At 47.7% G+C, this 27,558-nt stretch overlaps 1 protein-coding gene across 5 annotated transcripts; it reads left to right on the top strand.

Moving 5' to 3' along the window:
• Positions 1–8: 8 nt before the first annotated feature.
• On the top strand, positions 9–27,533 carry APOOL (apolipoprotein O like). Of its 5 annotated transcripts, none has more exons than XR_005451591.1 (9): positions 9–87; positions 8,381–8,473; positions 10,923–11,042; positions 13,725–13,779; positions 19,886–19,984; positions 22,511–22,602; positions 25,591–25,742; positions 25,878–26,001; positions 27,366–27,452. XR_005451591.1 is itself a non-coding variant. In XM_038748113.1 (9 exons), the coding sequence occupies exons 1-9, from the start codon at positions 46–48 to the stop codon at positions 27,461–27,463; spliced, it is 816 nt and encodes a 271-aa protein (XP_038604041.1). In that variant the 5' UTR covers positions 9–45; the 3' UTR covers positions 27,464–27,533. The 5 variants fall into 5 exon arrangements, 3 of the variants coding, with proteins under 3 accessions (XP_038604041.1, XP_038604040.1, XP_038604044.1); XR_005451592.1 differs by having other exon boundaries at positions 27,363–27,449; XM_038748113.1 differs by having other exon boundaries at positions 25,650–25,742; positions 27,366–27,533.
• Positions 27,534–27,558: the final 25 nt, after the last annotated feature.

Below are 27,558 nucleotides of genomic sequence, written 5' to 3'. Positions count from 1 at the left end.
CGCGTGCGCGGTGGGGTCGGACGGGAGAGGGACCGCGGCCTAGTCATGGCGGCAGAGGCGGAGGTGGTGGTAGTTGTGGGCGCTGAGGTGAGTGCCAACCTCCCTGCCATCTTGCCACCCTAAAACCTTGCCACCCTAACTCTTTGCCTCCTTCCCTACCTCCCTGCCAGGGACAGGGGCTGTCCTCGCCCCTGCAGGGCCCGACCCCCAGCCCCAGGGCAGAGGGGAAAGGGCAGAGGTCAAGCTGCCTTGGCCAACATCCGGGGCCTCAGCCAGTCATTCATTCATTCATATTTATGGAGCGCTTACTGTGTGCAGAGCACTGTCCTAAGCGCTTGGGAAGTCCAAGTCGGCAACAGAGACAGTCCTTACCTAATAACGGGCAAACAGTCTATAATTGTAATAATAATGATGGCATTTATTAAGCGCTTACTATAATGTTGGCGTTTGTTAAGCACTTACTATGTGCAAAGCACTGTTCTAAGCGCTGGGGGGGATACAAAGGGATCAGGTTGTCCCATGTGGGGTTCACAGTCTTAATCCCCATTTTACAGATGAGGTAACTGAGGCTCAGAGAAGTTAAGTGACTTGCCCAAGGTCACACAACAGACATGTGGCGGAGGCGGGATTCGAACCCATGACCTCTGACTCCAAAGCCCGGGCTCTTACCACTGAGCCACTATGCTTCTCTATGTGCAGAGCACTGTCCTAAGCGCTTGGGAAGTACAAGTCGGCAACAGAGACAGTCCCTACCCAATAACGGCCTCACAGTCTATAATTATAAAAGCGCTCAATAAATACGATTGAATGAATGAATGAATTAAGCGCTTACTATGTGCAGAGCACTGTCCTAAGTGCTTGGGAAGTCCAAGTCGGCAACAGAGACAGTCCCTACCCAATAACGGGCTCACAGTCTATAATTATAATAATAATGATGGCATTTATTAAGCGCTTACTATGTGCAGAGCACTGTCCTAAGCGCTTGGGAAGTCCAATTCGGCAACAGAGACAGTCCCTACCCAATAACGGGCTCACAGTCCATAATTATAATAATAATGATGGCATTTATTAAGCGCTTACAATGTGCAGAGCACTGTCCTGAGTGCTTGGGAAGTCCAAATTGGCAACAGAGACAGTCCCTACCCAATGAGCCCATTTTTGGGTAGGGACCGTCTCCATATGTTGCCAACTTGGACTTCCCAAGCTCTTAGGACAGTGTTCTGCACACAGTAAGCGCTCAATAAATACAATTGAATGAATGAATGAATAATTATAATAAGAATGATGGCATTTATTAAGCGCTTACAATGTGAAGAGCACTGGCCTAAGCGCTTGGGAAGTCCAAGTCGGCAACAGAAAGAGACAGTCCCTCCCCAAATACGGGCTCACAGTCTATAATTATAATAATAATGATGCCCTTTATTAAACGCTTACTATGTGCAGAGCACTGTCCTAAGTGCTTGGGAAGTACAAGTCGGCAACAGAGACAGTCCCTACCCAATAACGGGCTCACAGTCTATAATTATAATAATAATGATGGCCTTTATTAAACACTTACTATGTGCAGAGCACTGTCCTAAGTGCTTGGGAAGTACAAGTTGGCAACAGAGACAGTCCCTACCCAATAACGGGCTCTTACTCTATTACTCTACTTATTACTCTATTTATTTTACTTGTACATATTTATTCTATTTATTTTATTCTGTTAATATGTTTTGTTTTGTTCTCTGTCTCTCTCTAGACTGTGAGCCCACTGCTGGGTAGGGGCCGTCTCTATATGTTGCCAAATTGTACTTCCCAAGTGCTTAGTACAGTGCCCTGCACACAGTAAGTGCTCAATAAATATGATTGAATGAATGAATGAATGAATGAAGCGCTTACTATGTGCAGAGCACTGTCCTAAGCGCTTGGGAAGTACAAGTCGGCCACAGAGACAGTCCTTACCCAATAACGGGCTCACAGTCTATAATTATAATAATAATGATGGTATTTATTAAGTGCTACTATGTGCAGAGCACTGTTCTAAACGCTTGGGAAGTACAAGTCGGCAACTGATAAGAGACGGTCCCTACCCAATAACGGGCTCACAGTCTATAATTATAATAATTATAATATAATATAATAATAATGGTGGTCAGGGGTCATGGGTTCGAATTCCGGCTCTGCCACTTGTCAGCTGTGTGTCCTTGGGCAAGTCACTTATCGTCTCTGGGCCCCAGTTACCTCATCTGTAAAATGGGGATTAAGACCGTGAGCCCTCCGTGGGACATCTTGATCACCTTGCAACCTCCCCAGCACTTAGAACAGTGCTTTGCACATAGTAAGCGCTTAATAAATGCCATCATTACTATTATTATTAAACCTAGAGGATCTCCCTGCTTTTCTAATAATAATAATAATAATAATAATAATAATAATGATGGTATTAGAGTGCCAGGCAGTGTAACAGTAATATGGATATTAATAATGATGGTATCTGTTAAGCGCTTACTATGTGCCAAGCACTGTTCTAAGCACCAGGGTAGATACAATCAATCAGTCGTATTTATTGAGTGCTTACTGTGTGCAGAGCACTGTACTAAGCGCTTGGGAAGTACAAGTTGGCAACGTATAGAGACGGTCCCTACCCAACAGTGGGCTCAAAGATACAAGGTAATCGGGTTGTCCCACGTGGGGCTCACAGTTTTAATCCCCATTTTACAGATGAGGCCCAGAGAAGTGAAGTGACTTGTCCAAAGTCACACAACTGTTAAGTGGCGGAGCCAGGATTAGAACCCATGACCTCTGACTCCCAAGCCCGGGCTCTTTCCACTATGTCATGCTGCTTTTCTTACTAAGCACTGGGGTGGATACAAAATAATCAGGTTGGTCACAGTCCCTGTCCTGTGCGGGGCTCACAGTCTCAATCCCCGTTTTACAGATGAGGGAACTGAGGCCCAGAGAAGTGAAATGACTTGCCCAAGGTCACACACCTGACAATTGGCGGAGCAGGGATTTGAACCCATGACCTCTGACTCCAAAGCCCGGGCTCTTTCCACTGAGCCACGCTGTTTCCCCAACACAGCTTCTCTAAGGCCACCCAAGTCACTGTACCTTGAAGCAGCGTGGCTCAGTGGAACGAGCCTGAGCTTGGGAGTCAGAGGTCATGGGTTCAAATCCCGGCTCCGCCACTTGTCAGCTGTGTGACTTTGGGCAAGTCACTTCTCTGTGCCTCAGTTACCTCATCTGTAAAATGGGGATGAAGACTGTGAGTCCCAAGTGGGACAACCTGATCACCTTGTAACCTCCCCAGCGCTTAGAACAGTGCTTTGCACATAGTAAGCGCTTAACAAATGCCATCATTATTATTATATTATTATTATCTCGTCTGTCTGGCTGCCAGCCTCTTGCCCACGTCCTGCCTCTGGCCTCGGATGTGCTTTGCACGTAGTAAGCGCTTAACAAATGCCATCATTATTATTATATAATTATTATCTCGTCTGTCTGGCTGCCAACCTCTTGCCCACGTCCTGCCTCTGGCCTCGGATGCCCTCCCCTTTCATATCTGACATCCAGCGCTTAGAATAGTGCTTTGCACATAGTAAGCGCTTAACAAACACTATTATTATTATTATTATTATTATTATTATTATTATTATCACTCTTCCCACCTTTAAAGCCCTCTCAAAATCATCCCTCCTCCAAGTGGCCTTCCCTGACTAAGCCCCTCATTTCCCCTGTTCTTTTCTGGTTTTTTTATGGTATCTGTTAAGCGCTTACTATGTGCCAGGCACTGTACTAAGGGCTGGGGTAGATACAAGCTAATCGGGTTGGACACAGCCCAAGTCCCACATAATAATAATAATAATAATAATGATGGCATTTGTTAAGCGCTTACTGTGTGCAAAGCACTGTTCTAAGCGCTGGGGAGGTTACAAGGTGATCGGGTTGTTCCACGGGGGGCTCACAGTCTTAATCCCCATTTTTACAGATGAGGGAACTGAGGCTCAGAGAAGTTAAGTGACTTGCCCAAGGTCACACAGCAGACTTGTGGTGGAGCCGGGATTCGAACCCACGACCTCTGACTCCAAAGCCCGGGCTCCTTCCACTGAGCCACGCTGCGTCTCACATGTACCGTCTCTGTGTGTTGCCAATTTGTATTTCCCAAGCGCTGGGTACAGTGCTCTGCACATAGTAAGCGCTCAATAAATACGATTGATGATGATGATGTGCCTCACAGCCCCATTTTACAGATGAGGTAACTGAGGCACAGAGAAGTGAAGCCAGGTCCTTCTGACTCAACCCGTGAGGATGCACTGTTTGGACCTTTACCCCTTAATCATTTGATAGTCGCTCCACCCTCAGCATTTATCTCTGACACTTCCCCTATGTGTAATTTATTTTCATGTCTGTCCACCCCTCCTCACGCTAAACTCCTTGTGGGTGGGGATTGCTTCTACAAACTGTGTTGTACTGGACGCCGCCAAGCTACCTGCTCTGTACTAATCTCCTCGAGGGCCGGGATTGCGTCCGTTAACTCTACTGGACTCCTCCCAGACACTCAAAACAGTGATCTGCACAGAGAATGCACTCGGTAAATAGTGGGAAACAGCATAGGTTAGTGGAAAGCGCTTAGTACAGTGCTCTGCACGTAGTAAGCGCTCAATAAATAGGATTGATTGATTGAAAGAACACGTGGCTGGGAGTTAGAGGACCTCGCCTCTCATCCCAGTTCTTCCGTTTGCGTGCTGCGTGGCCTTGGGCAAGTCATTTTCCAGTCCCTCAGCTTCCTCATCTGTAAAATGGGTATACAACACCCGTTGTGTGTTTTTTTTTAATGGTGTTTGTTAAGCGCTTTCTGTTCCCTTTCCCGCTTTGTGAGCCTGTGACCTGATTATCTTGTATTCATCCATTCAGTCGTATTTATTGAGCGCTTACTGCATGCAGAGCACTGTACTAAGCGCTTGGGAAGCCCAAGTTGGCAACATCTAGAGACGGTCCCTACCCAACAGCGGGCTCACAGCCTAGAAGGGGGAGACAGAGAACGAAACAAAGCATATTAACAAAATAAAATGAATAGAATAAATATGTACAAAGAAAATAAATAAAGAGTAATAAATCCGTACAAATATATATACATAAGAGGAAGGAGGGAGGCTTAAGTAACCCATTGCTTAGCAGAGTGTTTGGCACATAGTGAGCACTGAACAAATGCTACAGTTACTACCGTTGTTCGTGTGTATTGGAGTCAGAGGTCATGGGTTCGAATCCCGGCTCCGCCACATGTCTGCTGTGTGGCCTTGGGCAAGTCACTTAACTTCTCTGAGCCTCAGTTCCCTCATCTGTAAAATGGGGATTAAGACTGTGAGCCCCACGTGAGACAACTTGATCACCTTGTATCCCCCCCAGCGCTTAGAACAGTGCTCTGCACATAGTAAGCGCTTAACAAATACCATCATTATTATTATTATTGAGTTTGCTGCTCCTAGTTCCGAGTTCCAGGAGCCAAAGGGAAGCAGCGTGACGTGGTGAATGGAGCCCGGGCGTGGGAGTCGGAAGGTCCTGGGTTCTAATCCCGCCTCCCCAACTTGTCTGCTGGGTGACCTTGGGCAAGTCACTTCATTTCTCTGCGCCTCAGCCACCTCGTCTGTAAAATAGGGATGGAGACTGGGAGCCCCACTTGGGACAGGGACTCTGTCCAGCCCGATTTGCTTACTTCCACCCCAGCACTTTGTACAGTGCCCGGCACGTAATAAGTGCTTAACAAATGCCATAATTATTATTATTATTGTTATTAAATAGAATCAGCAAGACGGACAGGCTGCCCCCAAAGAGCGCCAGTTGAAACGATTCATGACGGTTTCCTTGGAAGGCAGCAGGATTTCAGGCCAAGAAATCTAAAAAATCTTTTAGACTGTGAGCCCGCTGTTGGGTAGGGACTGTCTCTATATGTTGCCAATTTGTACTTCCCAAGCGCTTCGTACAGTGCTCTGCACATAGTAAGCGCTCAATAAATACGATTGATGATGATGAAGAAGCCGTGGGCTTCCCGGCGCTATTTGGAGGCAGCCTGGGTCAATTTGAACACCCAGGTTATTCATTCATTCATTCAATCGTATTTATTGAGCGCTTACTGTGTGCAGAGCACTGTACTAACCGCTAAGGTTAGGCGGCCTTCCCGCAGGCCTGTTCGTCTGGGTGGGGTTGGGTTTAGCGCTGGGCCGGGGATCAGAAAAAAACAGTCGGGAGAAGAAGGGGGCACGGGGAAACTGATCCTGGTGGGCAGTCACCCGATGGAAGCGTCCGCCGGGGCCACTGCCGCCATCGCCGCCCTCTCCCCTCCGGGCTGCCCTGGCCGAACTGAACCCGGCGATGGACCGTGGCCGGACTCTTCGCTTCCTCCCACTGTTGGGTAGGGACTGTCTCTATATGTTGCCAACTTGTACTTCCCAAGCGCTTAGTCCAGTGCTCTGCACACAGTAAGCGCTCAATAAATACGATGGATTGATTGATTCTTATGTTGTACTCTTCCAACTGCTTAGTACAGTGCTCTGTGCACAGTGCGCGCTCCATAAGTATCATCATGATCATTGTCATCATCAATCGGATTTATTGAGCGCTTACTATGTGCAGAGCACTGTACTAAGCGCTTGGGAAGTACAAGTTGGCAACATATAGAGACAGTCCCTACCCAACAGTGGGCTCACAGTCTAAAAGGGGGGAGACAGAGAACAAAACCAAACATCCTAACAAAATAAAATAAATAGGATAGATATGTACAAGTAAAATAAATAAATAAATAGAGTAATAAATATGTACAAACATATATACATATATACAGGTGCTGTGGGGAAGGGAAGGAGGTAAGATGGGGGGGATGGAGAGCGGGACGAGGGGGAGAGGAAGGAAGGGGCTCAGTCTGGGAAGGCCTCCTGGAGGAGGTGAGCTCTCAGCAGGGCCTTGAAGGGAGGAAGAGAGCGAGCTTGGCGGAAGGGCAGAGGGAGGGCATTCCAGGCCCGGGGGATGACGTGGGCCGGGGGTCGATGGCGGGACGGGCGAGAGCGAGGTACAGTGAGGAGATTAGTGGTGGAGGAGTGGAGGGTGCGGGCTGGGCTGGAGAAGGACAGAAGGGAGGTGAGGTAGGAGGGGGCGAGGGGATGGGCAACCTTGAAGCCGAGAGTGAGGAGTTTTTGCTTGATGCGTAGGTTGACTGGTAGCCACTGGAGATTTTTGAGGAGGGGAGTGATATGCCCAGAGCGTTTCTGGACAAAGATAATCCGGGCAGCAGCATGAAGTATGGATTGAAGTGGAGAGAGACACGAGGATGGGAGATCAGAGAGAAGGCTGGTGCAGTAATCCAGCTGGGATAGGATGAGAGCTTGAATGAGCAGGGAAGCAGTTTGGATGGAGAGGAAAGGGCGGATCTTGGCAATATTGCGGAGCTGAGACCGGAAGGTTTTGGTCACGGCTTGGATGTGAGGGGTGAATGAGAGAGCGGAGTCGAGGATGACACCAAGGTTGCGGGCTGGTGAGACGGGAAGGATGGTAGTGCCGTCAACAGAGATGGGAAAGTCAGGGAGAGGGCAAGGTTTGGGAGGGAAGACAAGGAGTTCAGTCTTCGACATGTTGAGCTTTAGGTGGCGGGCGGACATCCAGATGGAGATGTCCTGAAGGCAGGAGGAGATGCGAGCCTGGAGAGAGGGCTCCAGGGCATCGACCCCCGGCCCACGTCATCCCCCGGGCCTGGAATGCCCTCCCTCTACCCCTCCGCCAAGCTAGCTCTCTTCCTCCCTTCAAGGCCCTGCTGAGAGCTCACCTCCTCCAGGAGGCCTTCCCAGACTGAGCCCCTTCCTTCCTCTCCCCCTCGTCCCCCTCTCCATCCCCCCCACCTTACCTCCTTCCCTTCCCCACAGCACCTGTATATATGTATATATGGTTGTACATATTTATTACTCTATTGATTTATTTATTTTACTTGTACATATCTATCCTATTTATTTTATTTTGTTAGTATGTTTGGTTTTGTTCTCTGTCTCCCCCTTTTAGACTGTGAGCCCACTGTTGGGTAGGGACTGTCTCTGTGTGTTGCCAATTTGTACTTCCCAAGCGCTTAGTACAGCGCTCTGCACATAGTAAGCGCTCAATAAATACGATTGATGATGATGATGATTGATTGATTCTTATGTTGCACTCTTCCAACTGCTTAGTACAGTGCTCTGTGCACAGTGCGCGCTCCGTAAGTGTCATTGAATGAATGATTGAATCTCCCGGAAAAATCACACCTAGCAGGGGCTCGGGCTTTCTGTGGATTTTGGTGGCGTCCAGTCCCACCTTCCTTTTCCCTGAAGTCCTGGGGCAGATTCCTCCCATTCATCCCCCGTCTCCGCTCTGTTCCTCGCAGGTGGGGAGGACACCGGCTGTCCCCGTGATGAGACTGGCGGCCGCCTCTGTCTCAGATGAAGGACCCCGGAGACAACTGCTGAAGCCAAGCCAGGTGAGCTGGGCCCTCAGACCACCCTCTTTGGACACGCAGCGAAAAGCCAGGCCTAATGGATGGAGCGCGGGGCTGAGAGTCAGAAGGCCGTGGGTTCGAATCCCGGCCCTGCCACATCGTGTGACCTTGGGCGAGTCACTTGGCTCCTCCGGGCCTCAGTTCCTTCCTCTGTAAAACGGGGATTAACAGCGGGAGCCCTGTGTGGGACAGCAACTGGTTCCAACCTGCTAGACTGGGAGCCCACTGTTGGGTAGGGACCGTCTCTATATGTTGCCGATTTGTACTTCCCAAGCGCTTAGTACAGTGCTCTGCACATAGTAAGCGCTCAATAAATGCGATTGATGATGATGATGATGACCAACTTGTATCTACCCCAGTGCTTAGAACAGCGCTCGCCACATTGTAAGCACTTAACAAGTACCATAATTATTAATTATTCATATTATTATTCATTATTCTCCATCCCCCTGCCTTATCCCCTTCCCTTCCCCACAGCACCTATATATATGTTTGTACGCATTTATTACTCTATTTATTTTACTTGTACATATTCATCATCATCATCAATAGCATTTATTGAGCGCTTACTGTGTGCAGAGCACTGTACTAAGCGCTTGGGAAGTACAAATTGGCAACATATAGAGACGGTCCCTACCCAACAGTGGGCTCACAGTCTAAAAGGGGGAGATAGAGAACAAAACCAAACATACTAACAAAATTCAGGAACTATTGAGAGATCCCCACGCAAATACAGCAAATGTCCGAAAGAGCTACGGAGTACAGGAAGAATGAAAGCTTTTATGGCAAAGTTTACATTAAAGATCACACTGTATAAATGCAGCACGCATAACTATTGATTTACACAAGTCTATCGACTGAATTACAGTTATGAGTGTAAAATGGAAGACCATTTTTCCAATGCTGATCTGCACTTTAACCTGCTTTATTCCCTCTTGATGTAAACTGTATTGTGAAATGGTTCTCAGGCATAATAATAATAATAATAATAATGGCATTTATTAAGCGCTTACTATGTGCAAAGCACTAAGTTCTAAGCACTGGGGAGGTTACAATCAATCAATCGTATTTATTGAGCACTTACTGTGTGCACAGCACTGTACTAAGCGCTTGGGAAGTACAAGTTGGCAACATATAGAGACAGTCCCTACCCAACAGTGGGCTCACAGTCTAGGTTACAAGGTGATCAGGTTGTCCCACAAGGGGCTCACGGTCTTTTATTCTGTTAATATGGTTTGTTTTGTTCTCTGTCTCCCCCTTCTAGACTATGAGCCCACTGTTGGGTAGGGACTGTCTCTCTGTGTTGCCAACTTGGACTTCCCAAGCGCTTAATACAGTGCTCTGCACACAGTAAGCGCTCAATAAATATGATTGAATGAATGAATTATTATTATTATTATTCTCCCCTTCCGGGTTCCTAGGGGCAGCCACTCACATGTGTGTGTGTGTGAGAGAAAAGAAAAACACTGGGAAAAAGCCATCCCAGGCATCAGGTTGGACCCCTCTGGGGGCTGCGAGGACAAAGCTGGCACGGCAGGTCCTGGGGGTCCATCCGCCTGCCCGCCTTTGTCACTCTGCAGGTGGCCCGGCCCCCATTCATTCATTCATTCATTCAGTCGTATTTATTGAGCGCTTACTGTGTGCAGAGCACTGTATTAAGCGCTTGGGAAGTTCAAGTCGGCGGCATATAGAGACGGTCCCTACCCAACAACGGGCTCCCAGTCTAGAATGGGGAGACGGACAACAAAACAAAACGTGGACAGGTGTCAAGTTGCCAGAATAAATAGAATTAAAGCTAACTGCACATTATTAACAAAATGAATAGTAAATATGTACAAGTAAAATAAATAGAGTAATAAATCTGTACAAACATATATACAGGAGTTGTGGGGAGGGGAAGAAGGTAGGGCAGGGGGGATTCTAGACTGTGAGCCCACTGTTGGGTAGGGACCGTCTCCATATGTTGCCAACGTGTACTTCCCAAGCGCTTAGTACAGTGCTCTGCACACAGTAAGCGCTCAATTATGAATGAATGAATGGGGAGGAGGAGAGGAAAAAGCGGGCTCAGTCTGGGAAGGCCTCTTAGTTTGGGAACCGAAGCCCAGACCAGAGCCCATCCGGTCAGCTTGAACGGCCCCACGGTCCCACCCACTATTTCGTTTGCGGGGCTCAGTGGAAAAAGCACAGGCTTTGGAGTCAGAGGTCATGGGTTCAAACCCCGGCTCCACCACTTGTCTGCTGTGTGACTTTGGGCAAGTCACTTCACTTCTCTGGGCCTCAGTTACCTCATCCGTCAAACGGGGATGAAGACTGTGAGCGCCCTGTGGGACAACCTGATCACCTTGTAACCTCCCCGGCGCTTAGAACAGTGCTTTGCACATAGTAAGCGCTTAATAAATGCCATCATCATCATCATCATCTCGGCCCGCAGCTCCCCATTTACAGCGCGCCGCCCCTCGGCTCCCGGTATGTCGAAGAGCAGCCCGGACGCTTGCAGCTGGCCATCGCCTCGGTCCGGACCACCGTGGGACGCTACGTCGGCTGGTGCCAGGTGAGGCGGCCTCTTCTTGAGGATTCGGGTATGTTTGGTTTTGTCTCCCCCTTTCAGACTGAGCCCACTGTTGGGTAGGGACTGTCTCTATATGTTGCCAATTTGTACTTCCCAAGTGCTTAGTACAGTGCTCTGCACACAGTAAGCGCTCAATAAATACGATTGATGATGATGATGATGATGACCCAGTCTACAGAGGAAAATTTGAAGGGGGGGCAAGGGGGAGAGGGGAAGGTAGAGTGTTTTAGAACGAAAATTAAAAAACCCTCAAAGCTTTTACATTAATAATCCAAGGGGCTGGACATATTTTCCACCGCAGTTTGGGCTCTTGGAAATGCATGAAAACACTGCTAAAATTGTGCTGAGCACGTGGGAAAGACCAATACAACAATGAACAGTGGCAATCCCTGCCCACAGCAGGCTTACAGTCTAGAGGGACAACACCAAAGCCCCCACCAAAGTGGCTCCTTGAAGGGGTCAGGGATTCCTAGCTAGATTATGCAGACCGAAGTCTTAAAAAAACCTAGCTCACCGAGAACCCGTCTGTGCTGAGCCCACTGTTAATAATAATAATAATAGTAATGATGACATTTGTTAAGCACTTACTATGTGCAGAGCACTGTTCTAAGCGCTGGGGGTGGATACGAGGTGATCAAGTTGTCCCACATGGGGCTCACAGTCTTAATCCCCATTTTCCAGATGAGGGAACTGAGGCTCAGAGAAGTTAAGTGACTTGCCCGAGGTCACACAGCAGACATGTGGCGGAGCCGGGATTCGAACCCATGACCTCTGACTCCAAAGCCCGGGCTCTTCTCCACTGAGCCACGCTGCTCCTCTGTTGGGTTGGGACCGTCTCTATATGTTGCCAACTTGTACTTTCCAAGTGCTTAGTACAGTGATATAATACTTATATACTGTATATATGTTCGTACGTATTTATTACTCCATTTATTTTACTTGTACATATTCTATTTATTTTATTTTGTTAATATGTTTTGTTTTGTTCTCTGTCTCCCCCTTCTAGACTGTGAACCCACTGTTGGGTAGGGACCGTCTCTATATGTTGCCACCTTGTACTTCCCAAGCGCTTAGCACAATGCTCTGCACGCAGTAAGTGCTCAATAAATACGATTGATTGATTGATTCTCTGTTTCCCCCTTCTAGACTGTGAGCCCACTGTTGGGTAGGGACCGTCTCTAGATGTTGCCACCTTGTACTTCCCAAGCGCTTAGTACAGTGCTCTGCACACAGTAAGCGCTCAATAAATACGATTGATTGATTGATTCTCTGTTTCCCCCTTCTAGACTGTGAGCCCACTGTTGGGTAGGAACCGTCTCTATATGTTGCCAACTTGTACTTCCCAAACGCTTAGTACAGTGCTCTGCACACAGTAAGCGCTCAATAAATGCTGTTGAATGCTATCCTCCCTTCAAGGCCCTGCTGAGAGCTCACCTCCTCCAGGAGGCCTTCCCACACTGAGCCCCTTCCTTCCTCTCCCCCTTGTCGCCCTCTCCATCCCCCCATCTTACCTCCTTCCCATCCCCACAGCACCTGTATATGTGTATATATGTTTGTACATATTTGTTACTCTATTTATTTATTCATTTATTTTGCTTGTACATTTCTATTTATTTTATTTGGTTAATATGTTTTGTTTTGTTCTCTGTCTCCCCCTTCTAGACTGTGAGCCCACTGTTGGGTAGGGACTGTCTCTATATGTTGCCACCTTGAACTTCCCAAGCGCTTAGCACAGTGCTCTGCACACAGTAAGCGCTCAATAAATGCGATTGAATGAATGAATGAATCTGCACACAGTAAGCGCTCAATAAATACGATTGAATGAATGAAGGAATCATTGAATGAATGAATTCATTTATTTAATCCTCACGTTCCTAAGAGCTCTTCCGCCTGCCCCATAGCTCAACCAGGTGAGTAATCTCTATAAATAAGACAGTGTCCTCAGCACCTTTTTTTTAAATAAAACCCCCATTTTACAGAAACCACCTCTTCACCAAACAGCCTTGAAGTCACGTGGCTTTTTTTCCCGTTTTACTGCCTTGTTTTTGGGCAGAAGCTGCCCGCACTCATTGTGGAGAAGCAGCGTGGCACAGTGGATGGAGCCTGGGCTTGGGAATCAGAAGGTCATGGGTTTAATAATGACATTTATTAAGTGCTTACTATGTGCAAAGCACTGTTCTAAGCGCTGGGGAGGTTACAAGGTGATCAGGTTGTCCGGGGGGGGCTCACAATCTTAATCCCCATTTTACAGATGAGGTAACTGAGGCCCAGAGAAGTGAAGTGACTTGCCCAAAGTCACACAGCTGACAATTGGCGGAGCTGGGATTTGAACCCGTGACCTCTGACTCCAAAGCCCGGGCTCTTTCCTCTGAGCCACGCTGCTTCTCACTAGCCTTGTCTCCTGTGTGACCTTGGATGAGTCACTGCACTTCTCTGTGCCTCAGTTGCCTCATCTGTAAAATGGGGATTGGGACGGGGACTGTGTCCAACCCGATCCACCGCAGTGCTTAGTACATAGTAAGCGCTTAACAAATGCAATTATTAATGTCGGCTGGTTCTCTTTGGTTGTTTGTACAGGGTGTGTACGTACCCCAGTGCTTAGTACATAGTAAGCGCTTAACAAATGTGATTATTAATGGCAGCTGGTTCTCTTTGGTTGTACAGGGCGTGTACATCTTCGTGAAGACAGGGATAGCGGACACTGTGCGGCTTGGGAAAGGTAGGGGAGCGAGTGGCTTGTGTTCCCCGCTAAGATGCTGTCTCGGGAAGTCCAACTGTGTGATGGGTGGGTGGGGCGAGGTGGGCATGGTGTGGGCAACCCCAATCAAGCCTGGTAACGGCAAAGGTGCCATTCTCCTCACCCTGGGCTTCCAGGCTGTCCATCCCCTCGCCCCCTCCTACCTCACCTCCCTTCTCTCCTTCTCCAGCCCGGCCCGCACCCTCCGCTCCTCTGCTGCTAATCCCCTCCCCGTTAGGCCTCGTTCTCGCCTGTCCCGCCATCGACCCCCGGCCCACGTCATCCCCCGGGCCTGGAATGCCCTCCCTCTGCCCATCTGCCAAGCTTCCTCCCTTCAAGGCCCTGCTGAGAGCTCACCTCCTCCAGGAGGCCTTCCCACACTGAGCCCCCTCCTTCCTCTCCCCCTCGTCCCCCTCTCCATCCCCCCGTCTTACCTCCTTCCCTTCCCCACAGCACCTGTATATATGTTTGTACATATTTATTACTCTATTTATTTATTTATTTTACATGCACATATCTATTCTATTTATTTTATTTTGTTAGTATGTTTGGTTTTGTTCTCTGTCTCCCCCTTTTAGTCTGTGAGCCCACTGTTGGGTAGGGACTGTCTCTATATGTTGCCAATTTGTACTTCCCAAGCGCTTAGTACAGTGCTCTGCACATAGTAAGCGCTCAATAAATACGATTGATGATGATGATGATGGAATGGCCTCCCTCTGCCCATCCGCCAAGCTAGCTCTCTTCCTCCCTTCAAGGCCCTGCTGAGAGCTCACCTTCTCCAGGAGGCCTTCCCGGACTAAGCCCCTTCCCTCCTCTCCCCCTCGTCCCCTTCTCCATCCCCTCCATCTTACCTCCTTCCCTTCCCCACAGCACCTGTATATATGTATATATGTTTGTACATATTTATTACTCTATTTTATTTGTACATATCTATTCTATTTATTTTATTTTGTTAGTATGTTTGGTTTTGTTCTCCGTCTCCCCCTTTTAGACTGAGAGCCCACTGTTGGGCAGGAACTGTCTCTCTATGTTGCCAATTTGTACTTCCCAAGCGCTTAGTACAGTGCTCTGCACACAGTAAGCGCTCAATAAATACGATTGATGATGATGATTCTCCCCCCTGCCCTTCTGGGCTCCAGGGCAAATGGTCTTCAGATTAGCCAGTTTTATGAGAAGCAGCGTGGCCGTGCGAAGCAGCGTAGCTCAGCGGAAAAAGCACGGTCTTGGGCGTCAAAGGTCATGGGTTCTAATCCGGGCTCCGCCATTCAGCTCTGTGACTTTGGGCAAGTCGCTCCACTTCTCTGGGCCTCAGTTCCCTCATCTGTAAAATGGGGATTAAGACTGTGAGCCCCACGTAGGACAACCTGATCACCTTGTATCCTCCCCAGCGCTTAGAAGAGTGCTCTGCACGTAGTAAGCGCTTAACAAATGCCATCATTATTATTATTATTATTATTATTATTATTATTATTATTATTATTATTATCAATATTATTATTATTATTATTTGGCACTTACTATGGAGCCACCACTTTGGGGTGGCTCCAGGATAAGAGAGCGGACACATTCCCTGTCCCACACGCGGCTTTACAGTCCTTGAGGGAAGAGAAGCAGCGTGGCTCAGTGGCAAGAGCCCGGGCTTGGGAGTCGGAGGTTGTGGGTTCTAATCCCGGCTCCGCCCCATGTCTGCTGTGTGACCTTGGGCAAGCGACTTCACTTCTCTGCGCCTCAGTGGCCTCATCTGTAAAATGGGCAAGTCACTTCACTTCTCTGCGCCTCAGTGGCCTCATCTGTAAAATGGGGTGGGGATTACGACTGTGAGCCCCACGTGGGACAACCTGATCACCTTGTATCTCCCCCAGTGCTTAGAACAGTGCCTGGCACATAGAGCTTAACAAATACCATTATTATTATCATTATTGTTATTAAGAACAGGTTTCTTATCGTCACTGTAGTCTGGAAAACTGCAGCCAGGCCTCTTGACTCCTCTTGACTCCTTTCCACTAGGCCACGCCTTCCGTTCGGGGGAAAGGGAGCTGCTGGAATGGGAAACCACAATCAGTCGATAGGACATATACTGAGTGCCTACAATTTGCAGAACACTGGACTAAGCAGTTGAGAGAGTACAAGGTAACATCATCATCATCAATCGTATTTATTGAGCGCTTACTATGGGCAGAGCACTGTACTAAGCGCTTGGGAAGTACGAGTTGGCAACATATAGAGACAGTCCCTGCCCAACAGTGGGCTCACAGTCTAAAAGGGGGAGACAGAGAACAAAACCAAATATACTAACAAAATAAAATAAATAGAATAGCTATGTACAAGTAAAATAAATAGAGTAATAAATATGTACAAACATATATACATATGTCCTACAAACATATATCCATATGTAACATATGTTACATATATACATATGTAACAGAGTTGGTAGGGACCATCCCCGTCCGCAAGTCTACAGAGGGAGACAGACATTACAGTCCATTACAGACGGGGGAAATGTCAGTGGATTAGACTGTGGACGTAAGTACTTCGGGGCAGGGGTGAACAACAAATCACAACAAAGTGCTTAAAAGGTATGCAGGCAAGTGAGCAGCACAAGTCTACGCGTGTCATGGGTGGGACAACTTTGTGAGCCCATCTGTGTTGTGTGTGTGCCCCCACGTGAACACTCATTTCTGCTGCCTGATCTCCCGACCGTGTACGTACCCCAGTGCTCAGTACGGTGCTCGGCACAAAATAAGTATTTAAATACAACCATTATTGCAGTCATCATCATCATCATCAATCGTATTTATTGAGCGCTTACTATGTGCAGAGCACTGTACTAAGCGCTTGGGAAGTACAAATTGGCAACATATAGAGACAGTCCCCACCCAACAGTGGGCTCCCAGTCTAAAAGGGGGAGACAGAGAACAAAACCAAACATACTAACAAATTAAAATAAATAGAATAGATATGTACAAATAAAATAAATAGAGTAAAAAAATATGTACAAACATATATACTTGTATAAAGGTGCTGTGGGGAAGGGAAGGAGGTAAGATGGGGGGGATGGAGAGGGGGACGAGGGGGAGAGGAAGGAAGGGGCTCAGTCTGGGAAGGCCTCCTGGAGGAGGTGAGCTCTCAGCAGGGCCTTGTGTGTACACATGTTGTCGGGAGGCTGAGTGCCTTGTCGGTGTTTTTGGTCCCACACCCAAACAGCCAGGGGTAGACATGGCCGTTTGCGTCCTCTCCGGGGATGAAGGCAGCACAAAGTGAGTTTGGAGAAAAGCAGATAATAATAATAATAATAATAATAATAATAATAATAATAATAATAATAATGGCATTTATTAAGCGCTTACTACATGCAAAGCACTGTTCTAAGGTTACAAGGCAATCAAGTTGTCGCCCGGTGGGGCTCACAGTCTTCATCCCCATTTTCCAGATGAGGTCACTGAGGCCCAGGGAAGTTAAGTGGGCCCAAAGTCACTGATAAGTGGCAGAGCCCTTCTCCCTCAATCAATCAGTCAATCAATCGTATTTATTGAGCGCTTACTGTGTGCAGAGCACTGTACTAAGCGCTTGGGAAGTACAAGTAAATGCCATTATCATCATCAATCCCTAATAATAATAATAATAATGGCATTTATTAAGCGCTTACTATGTGCAAAGCACTGTTCTAAGCACTGGGTAAGTTACAAGGTGATCAGGTTGTCCCACTGAGGGCTCACAGTCTTAATCCCTAGTAATAATAATAATAATGGCATTTATTAAGCGCTTACTATGTGCAAAGCACTGTTCTAAGCACTGGGCAAGTTACAAGGTGATCAGGTTGTCCCACTGAGGGCTCACAGTCTTAATCCCTAATAATAATGGCATTTATTAAGCGCTTACTATGTGCAAAGCACTGTTCTAAGCACTGGGTAAATTACAAGGTGATCAGGTTGTCCCACTGAGGGCTCACAGTCTTAATCCCTAATAATAATAATAAGAATGGCATTTATTAAGCGCTTACTATGTGCAAAGCACTGTTCTAAGCACTGGGCAAGTTACAAGGTGATCAGGTTGTCCCACTGAGGGCTCACAGTCTTAATCCCTAATAATAATAATGGCATTTATTAAGCGCTTACTCTGTGCAAAGCACTGTTCTAAGCACTGGGTAAGTTACAAGGTGATCAGGTTGTCCCACTGAGGGCTCACAGTCTTAATCCCTAATAATAAGAATGGCATTTATTAAGCGCTTACTCTGTGCAAAGCACTGTTCTAAGCACTGGGTAAATTACAAGGTGATCAGGTTGTCCCACTGAGGGCTCACAGTCTTAATCCCTAATAATAATAATAATAATGGCATTTATTAAGCGCTTACTCTGTGCACAGCACTGTTCTAAGCACTGGGTAAATTACAAGGTGATCAGGTTGTCCCACTGAGGGCTCACAGTCTTAATCCTTAATAATAATAATAATAATGGCATTTATTAAGTGCTTACTCTGTGCAAAGCACTGTTCTAAGCACTGGGTGAATTACAAGGTGATCAGGTTGTCCCACTGAGGGCTCACAGTCTTAATCCCTAATAATAATAATGGCATTTATTAAGCGCTTACTCTGTGCACAGCACTGTTCTAAGCACTGGGTAAATTACAAGGTGATCAGGTTGTCCCACTGAGGGCTCACAGTCTTAATCCTTAATAATAATAATAATAATGGCATTTATTAAGTGCTTACTCTGTGCAAAGCACTGTTCTAAGCACTGGGTGAATTACAAGGTGATCAGGTTGTCCCACTGAGGGCTCACAGTCTTAATCCCTAATAATAATAATGGCATTTATTAAGCGCTTACTCTGTGCAAAGCACTGTTCTAAGCACTGGGTAAATTACAAGGTGATCAGGTTGTCCCACTGAGGGCTCACAGTCTTAATCCCTAATAATAATAATGGCATTTATTAAGCACTTACTCTGTGCAAAGCACTGTTCTAAGCACTGGGCAAGTTACAAGGTGATCAGGTTGTCCCACTGAGGGCTCACAGTCTTAATCCCTAATAATAATAATGGTATTTATTAAGCGCTTACTCTGTGCAAAGCACTGTTCTAAGCACTGGGTAAGTTACAAGGTGATCAGGTTGTCCCACTGAGGGCTCACAGTCTTAATCCCTAATAATAATAATAAGAATGGCATTTATTAAGCGCTTACTCTGTGCAAAGCACTGTTCTAAGCACTGGGTAAGTTACAAGGTGATCAGGTTGTCCCACTGAGGGCTCACAATCTTAATCCCTAATAATAATAATGGCATTTATTAAGCGCTTACTCTGTGCAAAGCACTGTTCTAAGCACTGGGTAAATTACAAGGTGATCAGGTTGTCCCACTGAGGGCTCACAGTCTTAATCCCTAATAATAATAATAATAATGGCATTTATTAAGCGCTTACTATGTGCAAAACACTGTTCTAAGCACTGGGTAAGTTACAAGGTGATCAGGTTGTCCCCGCTGAGGGCTCACAGTCTTAATCCCCATTTTGCAGATGAGGGAACTGAGGCCCAGAGAAGTGAAGTGACTTGCCCAAAGTCACACAGCTGACAAGTGGTGGAGCGGGGATGTGAACCCGTGACCTCCTTCTTCTTCAGCATCATCAATCGTATTTATTGAGCGCTTACTGTGTGCAGAGCACTGTACTAAGCGCTTATTTATTACTCTATTTTACTTGTACATAGCTATTCTATTTATTTTATTTTGTTAGTATGTTTGGTTTTGTTCTCTGTCTCCCCCTCTTAGACTGTGAGCCCAGTGTTGGGTAGGGACTGTCTCTATATGTTGCCAATTTGTACTTCCCAAGCGCTTAGTACAGTGCTCTGCACATAGTAAGCGCTCAATAAATATGATTGATTGATTGGGAAGTCCAAGTTGGCAACATATAGAGACAGTCCCTACCCAACAGTGGGCTCGCAGTCTAAAAGGGGGAGACAGAGAACGAAACCAAACATACTAACAAAATAAAATAAATAGAATAGGTATGTACAAATAAAATAAATAAATAAATAAATAGAGTAATAAATATGTACAAACATATATACATATATACTTCTTCTCCTCCTCATCCCTCCAGATGCCTACGTCTATCTGAAGAACCCACCCCAAGACTTCCTCCCCAGAGCCGGTGTGATCGCCGCTTCGGGCCTGGCAGGCTTGGCCTCGGCGAGGAGAGGTGAGGCGGGCGGGCGGCTCCAGGGCCCTTCTTCTCCCTCAATCAATCAATCAATCAATCAATCGTATTTATTGAGCGCTTTCTGTGTGCAGAGCACTGTACTAAGCGCTTGGGAAGTCCAAGTTGGCAACATCTAGAGACAGTCCCTACCCAACAGTAGGCTCGCAGCAGGGAGGGCAAGGGGAGCCTCCAACTTTTCATCTTTGGAAAATATAACTTGGCACAGAACGGTGGAGGCAAGGGGCGGGCCATTTGATCATCATCATCATCATCAATCGTATTTATTGAGCGCTTACTATGTGCAGAGCACTGTACTAAGCGCTTGGGAAGTACAAATTGGCAACACATAGAGACGGTCCCTACCCAACAGTGGGCTCACGGTCTAGAAGGGGGAGACAGACAACAAAACCAAACATATTAACAAAATAAAATAAATAGCATAGACATGCCCAAGTAAAAGCACTTAGAACAGTGCTGTTCAGAGCCCCAGAAGAAGCTTGGCTAGCTCGGGTGTGATTTTGTGAGCATTCATTCATTCAGTGGTATTTATTGAGCGCTTACTGTGTGCAGAGCGCTGTACTAAGCGCTTGGGAAGTCCAGGTTGGCAACATATAGAGGCGGTCCCTACCCAACAGTGGGCTCACAGCCTAGAAGGGGGAGACAGAGAACAAAACAAAACCTATTAACAAAATAAAATCAATAGAATAAATATGTACAAGTAAAATAAATAGAGTAGTGAATATGTACAAACATGTATACATATATCCAGGTGCTGTGGGGAGGGGGAGGAGGGGGAGAGCAGGACTGAGTTAGATTAGAAGGCACTCCACCCTTGCTCGGTCCTATTATAGTCATTTGATCATATTTATGAAGCGCTCACTGTGTGTGGAGTGCTGTAATAATAATAATAATAATGATAATAAAGGCATTTATTAAGCACTTACTATGTGCAAAGCACTGTTCCAAGCGCTGGGGAGGTTACAAGGTGATCAGGTTGTCCCATGGGGGGCTCACAGTCTTAATCCCCATTTTACAGATGAGGTCACTAAGGCATTGAGAATCAATCAATCAATCGTATTTATTGAGCGCTTACTGGGTGCAGAGCACTGTACTAAGCGCTTGGGAGGTACAAGTTGGCAACATATAGAGACGGTCCCTACCCAACAGTGGGCTCACAGTCTAGAGGAGTGAAGTGACTTGCCCAAAGTCACCCAGCTGACTATAAATTATTTTATTTTGTTAGTATGTTTGGTTTTGTTCTCTCTCTCCCCCTTTTAGACTGTGAGCCCACTGTTGGGTAGGGACCGTCTCTATATGTTGCCGACTTGGACTTCCCAAGCGCTTAGTACAGTGCTCTGCACACAGTAAGCGCTCAATAAATACGATTGATTGATTGATTGATTGATTGGCAGAGCCGGGATTTGAACCCATGACCTCTGTCTCCGCAGCCCGTGCTCTTTCCACTGAGCCACGCTGCTCCCCTGTAGTAAGCACGTGGGAGAGGACAGTATAACAGTAGACATCCCTGTCTACAGCAAGCTTACAGTCTAGAGGGGGAGACCTACGTTAGTATAAATAGACTGTGAGCCCACTGTTGGGTAGGGACTGTCTCTATATGTTGCCAATTTGTACTTCCCAAGCGCTTAATACAGTGCTCTGCACATAGTAAGCGCTCAATAAATATGATTGATAGATATGATTGATAAATTGCAGACATGTACACAAGTGCTGTGGGGCTGGGAGGGGGGAATGAATGAAGGGAGCAAGTCCGGGCGACGCAGAAGGGAAAATAGGGAAGCAGCGTGGCTCAGTGGAAAGAGCCCGGGCTTTTGGAGTCAGAGGTCAGGGGTTCGAATCCCGGCTCCGCCACAAGTCTGCTGTGTGACCGTGAGCCCACTGTTGGGTAGGGACTGTCTCTATGTGGTGCCAATTTGTACTTCCCAAGCGCTTAGCACAGCGCTCTGCACATAGTAAGCGCTCAATAAATACGGTTGATGATGATGACGACCTCGGGCAAGTCACTTCACTTCTCTGAGCCTCAGTGACCTCATCTGTAAAAATGGGGGTTAAGACTTGTGAGCCCCGCGTGGGGCTACTTGATCACCTCGTATCCCCCCCAGCGCTTAGAACATCACCATCATCAATCGTCAATCATCATTACTAGACCAGTGCTTCGCGCGTAGTAAGCGCTTAACAAATGCCATCATTATTATTTTATTTTATTTTGTTAGTATGTTTGGTCTCTGTCTCCCCCTTTTAGACTGTGAGCCCGCTGTTGGGTAGGGACCGTCTCTATATGTTGCCAATTTGTACTTCCCAAGCGCTTAGTCCAGTGCTCTGCACATAGTAAGCGCTCAATAAATACGATTGATGATGATGATTATTAGGGAAGGAGATGGGAGGGGGAAGATTTGGTCCCGAGTTCCGCAGTTCCGTTCTGCCTCAGTGGGCCTCCCTCTGTGCCCTGGGCCCGCGCGGGCGGCCCGGCGCCCCGACCCCGGGTGAGACTTTTTTTGGGGTGGGCAGGCCCGCGCTGGAAGAAGATGGCCTACCCGCTGGGACTCGCCGCGGCGGGAGCATCCGTCTGCTATCCGGCTCAGGCGGTCATCGTCGCTAAGGTAGGAGGAACCCGCCGGGGTCAGTGGCCGCACCGATGGCTGCCCTGCAGCTGGCTTGGGGGGGGCACGGGAGGTTGGGGGGCGAAGGGAACGGGGGGCTCCTCCTCCTCGTTAGCCACGGAGCAGGCAACATGCACCATTTCTCGAAGGTAATAATGGCATCTGTTGCCAATTTGTACTTCCCAAGCGCCTAGTCCAGTGCTCTGCACATCGTAAGCGCTCAATAAATACGATTGATGATGATGATGATCTGTTAAGGGCTGACTATGTGCAAAGCACTGTCCTAAGCTCTTGGGGGCATTCAAGGTGATCAGGTTGTCCCACGCGGGGCTCACAGTCTTCATCCCCATTTTACAGGTGAGGGAACTGAGGCTCAGGGAAGTTAAGCGACTTTGCCCCAGGTCACACAGCAGGCATGTGGCAGAGCCGGGATTTGAACCCATGACCTCGGACGCCCAAGCCCGGGCTCTTTCCACTGAGCCACGCTGCTTCTCTAATGCCTTCTGAGCTCGGTTTCTGTCGTGACTACGCTTTTTGGATCCCTCCGCTAAATAACGGTATTTGGAATGGCCCCTAGGCTTTTATTTTTCAATCAGTCAATCAGTCAATCGTATTTATTGAGCGCTTACTGTGTGCAGAGCACTGTACTAAGCGCTTGGGAAGTACAAGTTGGCAACACATAGGGACGGTCCCTACCCAACAGTGGCTCACAGTCTGGAAGGAAATGCACTCATTCATTCATTCATTCAATCATATTTATTGAGCACTTACTGTGTGCAGAGCACTGTTCTAAGCGCTTGGGCAGTACAAGTTAATAATAATAAAAATGGCATTTATTAAGCGCTTACTATGTGCAAAGCACTGTTCTAAGCGCTTGGGCAGTACAAGTTAATAATAAAAATGGCATTTATTAAGCGCTTACTATGTGCAAAGCACTGTTCTAAGCGCTTGGGAAGTACAAGTTAATAATAATAATAATGGTATTTGTTAAGCGCTTACTATGTGCAAAGCACTGTTCTAAGTGCTGGGGAGGATACAAGGTGATCAGGTTGTCCCACGTGGGGCTCACAGTCTTAATCCCCAGTTTACAGATGAGGTAACTGAGGCCCAGAGAAGTGAAGCGACTTGCCCAAAGTCACACAGCTGACAAGTGGCAGAGTGGGGATTTGAACCCTTGACCTCTGACTCCAAAGCTTGTGCTATTTCCACTGAGCCACGCTGCTTCTCTTGGCAACATCTTGAGACGGTCCCTACCCAACAATGGGCTCACAGTCTAGAAGGGGGAGACAGACAACAAAACAAAACATGTGGACCGGTGTCAAGTCAGAATAATAATAATAATAATAATGTTGGCATTTGCTAAGCGCTTACTATGTGCAAAGCACTGTTCTAAGCGCTGGGGGGGATACAAAGTGATCAGGTTGTCCCATGTGGGGTTCACAGTCTTAATCCCCATTTTACAGATGAGGTAACTGAGGCTCAGAGAAGTGAAGTGACTTGTCCAAGGTCACACAGCAGACATGTGGCGGAGCCGGGATTCGAACCCATGACCTTGGATTCCAAATCCCGGGCTCTCGCCACTGAGCCACGCTGCTTCTCTAGAATAATAGAATAATAGAAATCAAGCTAGATGCCCATCATTAACAAGATAAATAGAATAGTAAATATATACAAGTAGAGTAATAACTCTGTACAGACTCAAAGGTGCACTCGCGGAAGTAGACGGTTCCTGCCCTCAAGAGTCTTCCTTGCAACAAAAATGTTTGCTCCTTACCCCCATCAGTCAATTGTATTTATTGAGCGCTTACTGTGTGCAGAGCACTGTACTAAGCGCTTGGGAAGTGTGGGGATGGTCACCTTAGCCAACTCAGTGACCGGTCTTTCCCCATCTTCCCGCTGGCCTCACTTTTTTATCTCTGTCTCTTTGAGGGCCTGAATCAGCCCCCCATCCCCAAAACTATCCCCCCGTTTAGCGGCTGGCCTAGGGCCCTGTATATATAGGACCTGTATATATGTTTGTACAGATTTATCATCATCAATCGTACTTATTGAGCGCTTACTGTGTGCAGAGCACTGTACTAAGCGCTTGGGAAGTACAAATTGGCAACATATAGAGACAGTCCCTACCCAACAGTGGGCTCACAGTCTAAAAAGATTTATTACTCTGTTTTACTTGTATTTATTGTACTAAATACAATAGTACTTGTACTATTTATTTTGTTAATGATGGGCATCTAGCTTGATTCTATTTATTGTGATGACTTGACACCTGTCCACGTGGTTTGTTTTGTCGTCTGTCTCCCCCTTCTAGACCGTGAGCCTGTTGTTGGGTAGGGACCGTCTCTAGATGTTGCCGACTTGTACTTCCCAAGCGCTTAGTCCGGTGCTCGGCGCACAGTAAGCGCTCAATAAATACGATTGAATGAATGAATGAATCCCCCCCGCCTCACCTCCTTCCTCTCCCCTCAGCCCCTGTATATATGTTGGTACAGATTTATTACTCTTATACATGCATTCTATACAACTCCCCACAGCACTTGTATATATATTTGTACAGATTTATTACTCTATTTTACTTGTACATATTTACTATTCTATTTATTTTGTTAATGAGGTGCATCAACTTGTACTTCCCAAGCGCTTAGTACAGTGCTCTGCACACAGTAAGCGCTCCATAAATACGACTGATGAAGATGATGATTTATTTTACTTGTCCATATACGATTGAAGAAGCAGCGCGGCTCAGTGGAAAGAGCCCGGGCTTCGGAGTCAGAGGTCATGGGTTCAAATCCCAGCTCCACCACATGTCCGCTGTGCGACCTTAGGCAAGTCACTTAACTTCTCTAAGCCTCAGTTCCCTCATCTGGAAAATGGGGATGAAGACTGTGAGCCCCCCGTGGGACAAGCCCCCCCAGCACTTAGAACAGTGCTTTGCACATAGTAAGCGCTTAATGAATGCTATCATTATTATTATTATTATGAACCAAGCCGGCTCTGGGCGCCGGGCGCATCATGCTCGGTCCTGTCCGTGTTCTCGCTGGGAGCAGGTGGCCGGGAAAAAGGCGTACGCTGCAGGCCGGAGTGTGGGCGAGGCGGTGGGATCGGCGTGGACGGGAAGCGGAGCGCGGGACTCGGCCCAGGTATGGCATCGGGGCGGGGGCGTTGCCAAGGGCAAACCTCACCCCGTCTTTCCCCGCCGCGGGCTCCTTGGGTGAAGGGGAAGGGCTGCAAGGGTTTCACGGGACCGACCCGACAAGCCACCCTTCTTCTCCAAGGTCGTGGCCCACACCGGGTCGCGAGAAGCAGCAGCGGAGACGCCGCCTCCACCGCCTCCCGTCCCGCTGAGGGACTCGATGCCCGCTGCCACCGGCGCTGAAACGCAGGCCCGGCCCAGCCCAGGTAGGGGGAATCTCACTCTAATAACAATAATAATAATGATGGTATTTGTTAAGCGCTTACTAGGTGCTAAACACTGAGGGCGATACAAGGTAATCAGGTTAATTTAACGACGGCATTTATTAAGCGCTTACTAGGTGCAAAGCACTGTTCCAAGCGCTGGGGAGGTTACGAGGTGTTCAGGTTGTCCCACGTGGGGCTCACAGTCTTAATCCCCATTTTGCAGATGAGGTAACTGAGGCACAGAGAAGTTACGTGATTTGCCCAAAGTCACACAGCTGACAGTTGGAGGAGCCGGGGTTTGAACCCATGACCTCTGACTCCAAAGCCCGGGCTCTTTCCCGCTGAGCCACGCTGCTTCTCAGGTTGTTCCGCGTGGGGCTCTGTCCTAATCTCCACTTTACGGGTGAGGCCACTGAGGCGCACGAAGCTGTGACTTATTAGTAACGGCATCTGTTAAAGCGCTTGTTAAAGAGAAGCAGCGTGGCTCAGCGGAAAGAGCCCGGGCTTTAGAGTCAGAGGTCGTGGGTTCAAATGCCGGCTCCACCGCTTGTCAGCTGTGTGACTTTGGGCAAGTCACTTCACTTCTCTGGGCCTCAGTCCCCTCGCCTGGAAAATGGGGACGAAAACTGTGAGCCCCACGTGGGACAACCTGATTACCTTGTATCTACCCCAGCGCTTAGAACGGTGCTTTGCACCTAGTAAGCGCTTAACAAATACCAACATTATTATTATCATTACTATGTGCAAAGCACCGTTCTGAGCCCTGGGGAGGCTACAAGGTGATTTGGTTGTCCCACGTGGGGCTCACAGTCTTAGAGAAGCAGCGTGGCTCAGCAGAAAGAGCCCGGGCTTTGGAGTCAGAGGTCATGAGTTCAAACCCCGGCTCCGCCAGTTGTCAGCTGGGTGACTTTGGGCAAGTCACTTCACTTCTCTGTGCCCGTTACCTCATCTGGAAAATGGGGATTAAGACCGTGAACCCCCCCGTGGGACAACCTGGTCACCTTGTAACCTCCCCAGCGCTTAGAACAGTGCTTTGCACATAGTAAGCGCTTAATAAATGCCATCATTATTATTATTATTAATCCCCACTTTACAGTTGAGGCAACTGAGGCACACGAAGTTAAGCGACTTGCCCAGAGTCACACAGCTGATAAGTGGTGGAACTTTAAAACCAGCTCTCTCTGCTTCCCGGGCTTCGGCCCCACCCCGCCCCATCCGGATTTCCCGCTGGAACCCGTGTGTCCCTCCCCGCCCCGGTATCTGGTTTCGGGTACCATTTTGCCCATCCCACCGCGCGCCCCATTCGTGCTCCCCGCCACACTGGACACCAGCTGACTGCGCTCCTGTTCATTCTCTCTCAGCAGGGGTGGGAAGGGCCTCCCTATTTAAGGCCGACCCCGAGCTCCTGGACCACGGCCAAGCCAACCCCGAAGACCGGGACATGTACAGCACCAGAAGCTGAAGGGCGGGCGGGAAGATGGGTTGGAAAAGACAGCAGCCGATTGTTAAAAAAAGACGGGGTCTTTTCTCAAGCCTTCTCACGCACAGTTTCCTATT

Source organism: Tachyglossus aculeatus, chromosome 6, assembly GCF_015852505.1.
Source record: "Tachyglossus aculeatus isolate mTacAcu1 chromosome 6, mTacAcu1.pri, whole genome shotgun sequence".
Classification (NCBI taxonomy): domain Eukaryota; kingdom Metazoa; phylum Chordata; class Mammalia; order Monotremata; family Tachyglossidae; genus Tachyglossus; species Tachyglossus aculeatus.
Note: the sequence above shows the minus strand (reverse complement) of the source record. Positions and strands in the feature narration are given on the sequence as shown.

What these genes read in the sequence shown, in the direction of transcription:
- APOOL (XM_038748112.1), top strand. Translation starts at nt 46, where the DNA reads ATGGCGGCAGAGGCGGAGGTGGTGGTAGTTGTGGGCGCTGAG. An exon ending in CTTGGCCTCGGCGAGGAGAG is followed by an intron (nt 19,985 to 22,510) that starts GTGAGGCGGGCG and finishes TGGGGTGGGCAG; the next exon opens with GCCCGCGCTGGAAGAAGATG. An exon ending in GCAGGCCCGGCCCAGCCCAG is followed by an intron (nt 26,002 to 27,362) that starts GTAGGGGGAATC and finishes ATTCTCTCTCAG; the next exon opens with CAGGGGTGGGAAGGGCCTCC.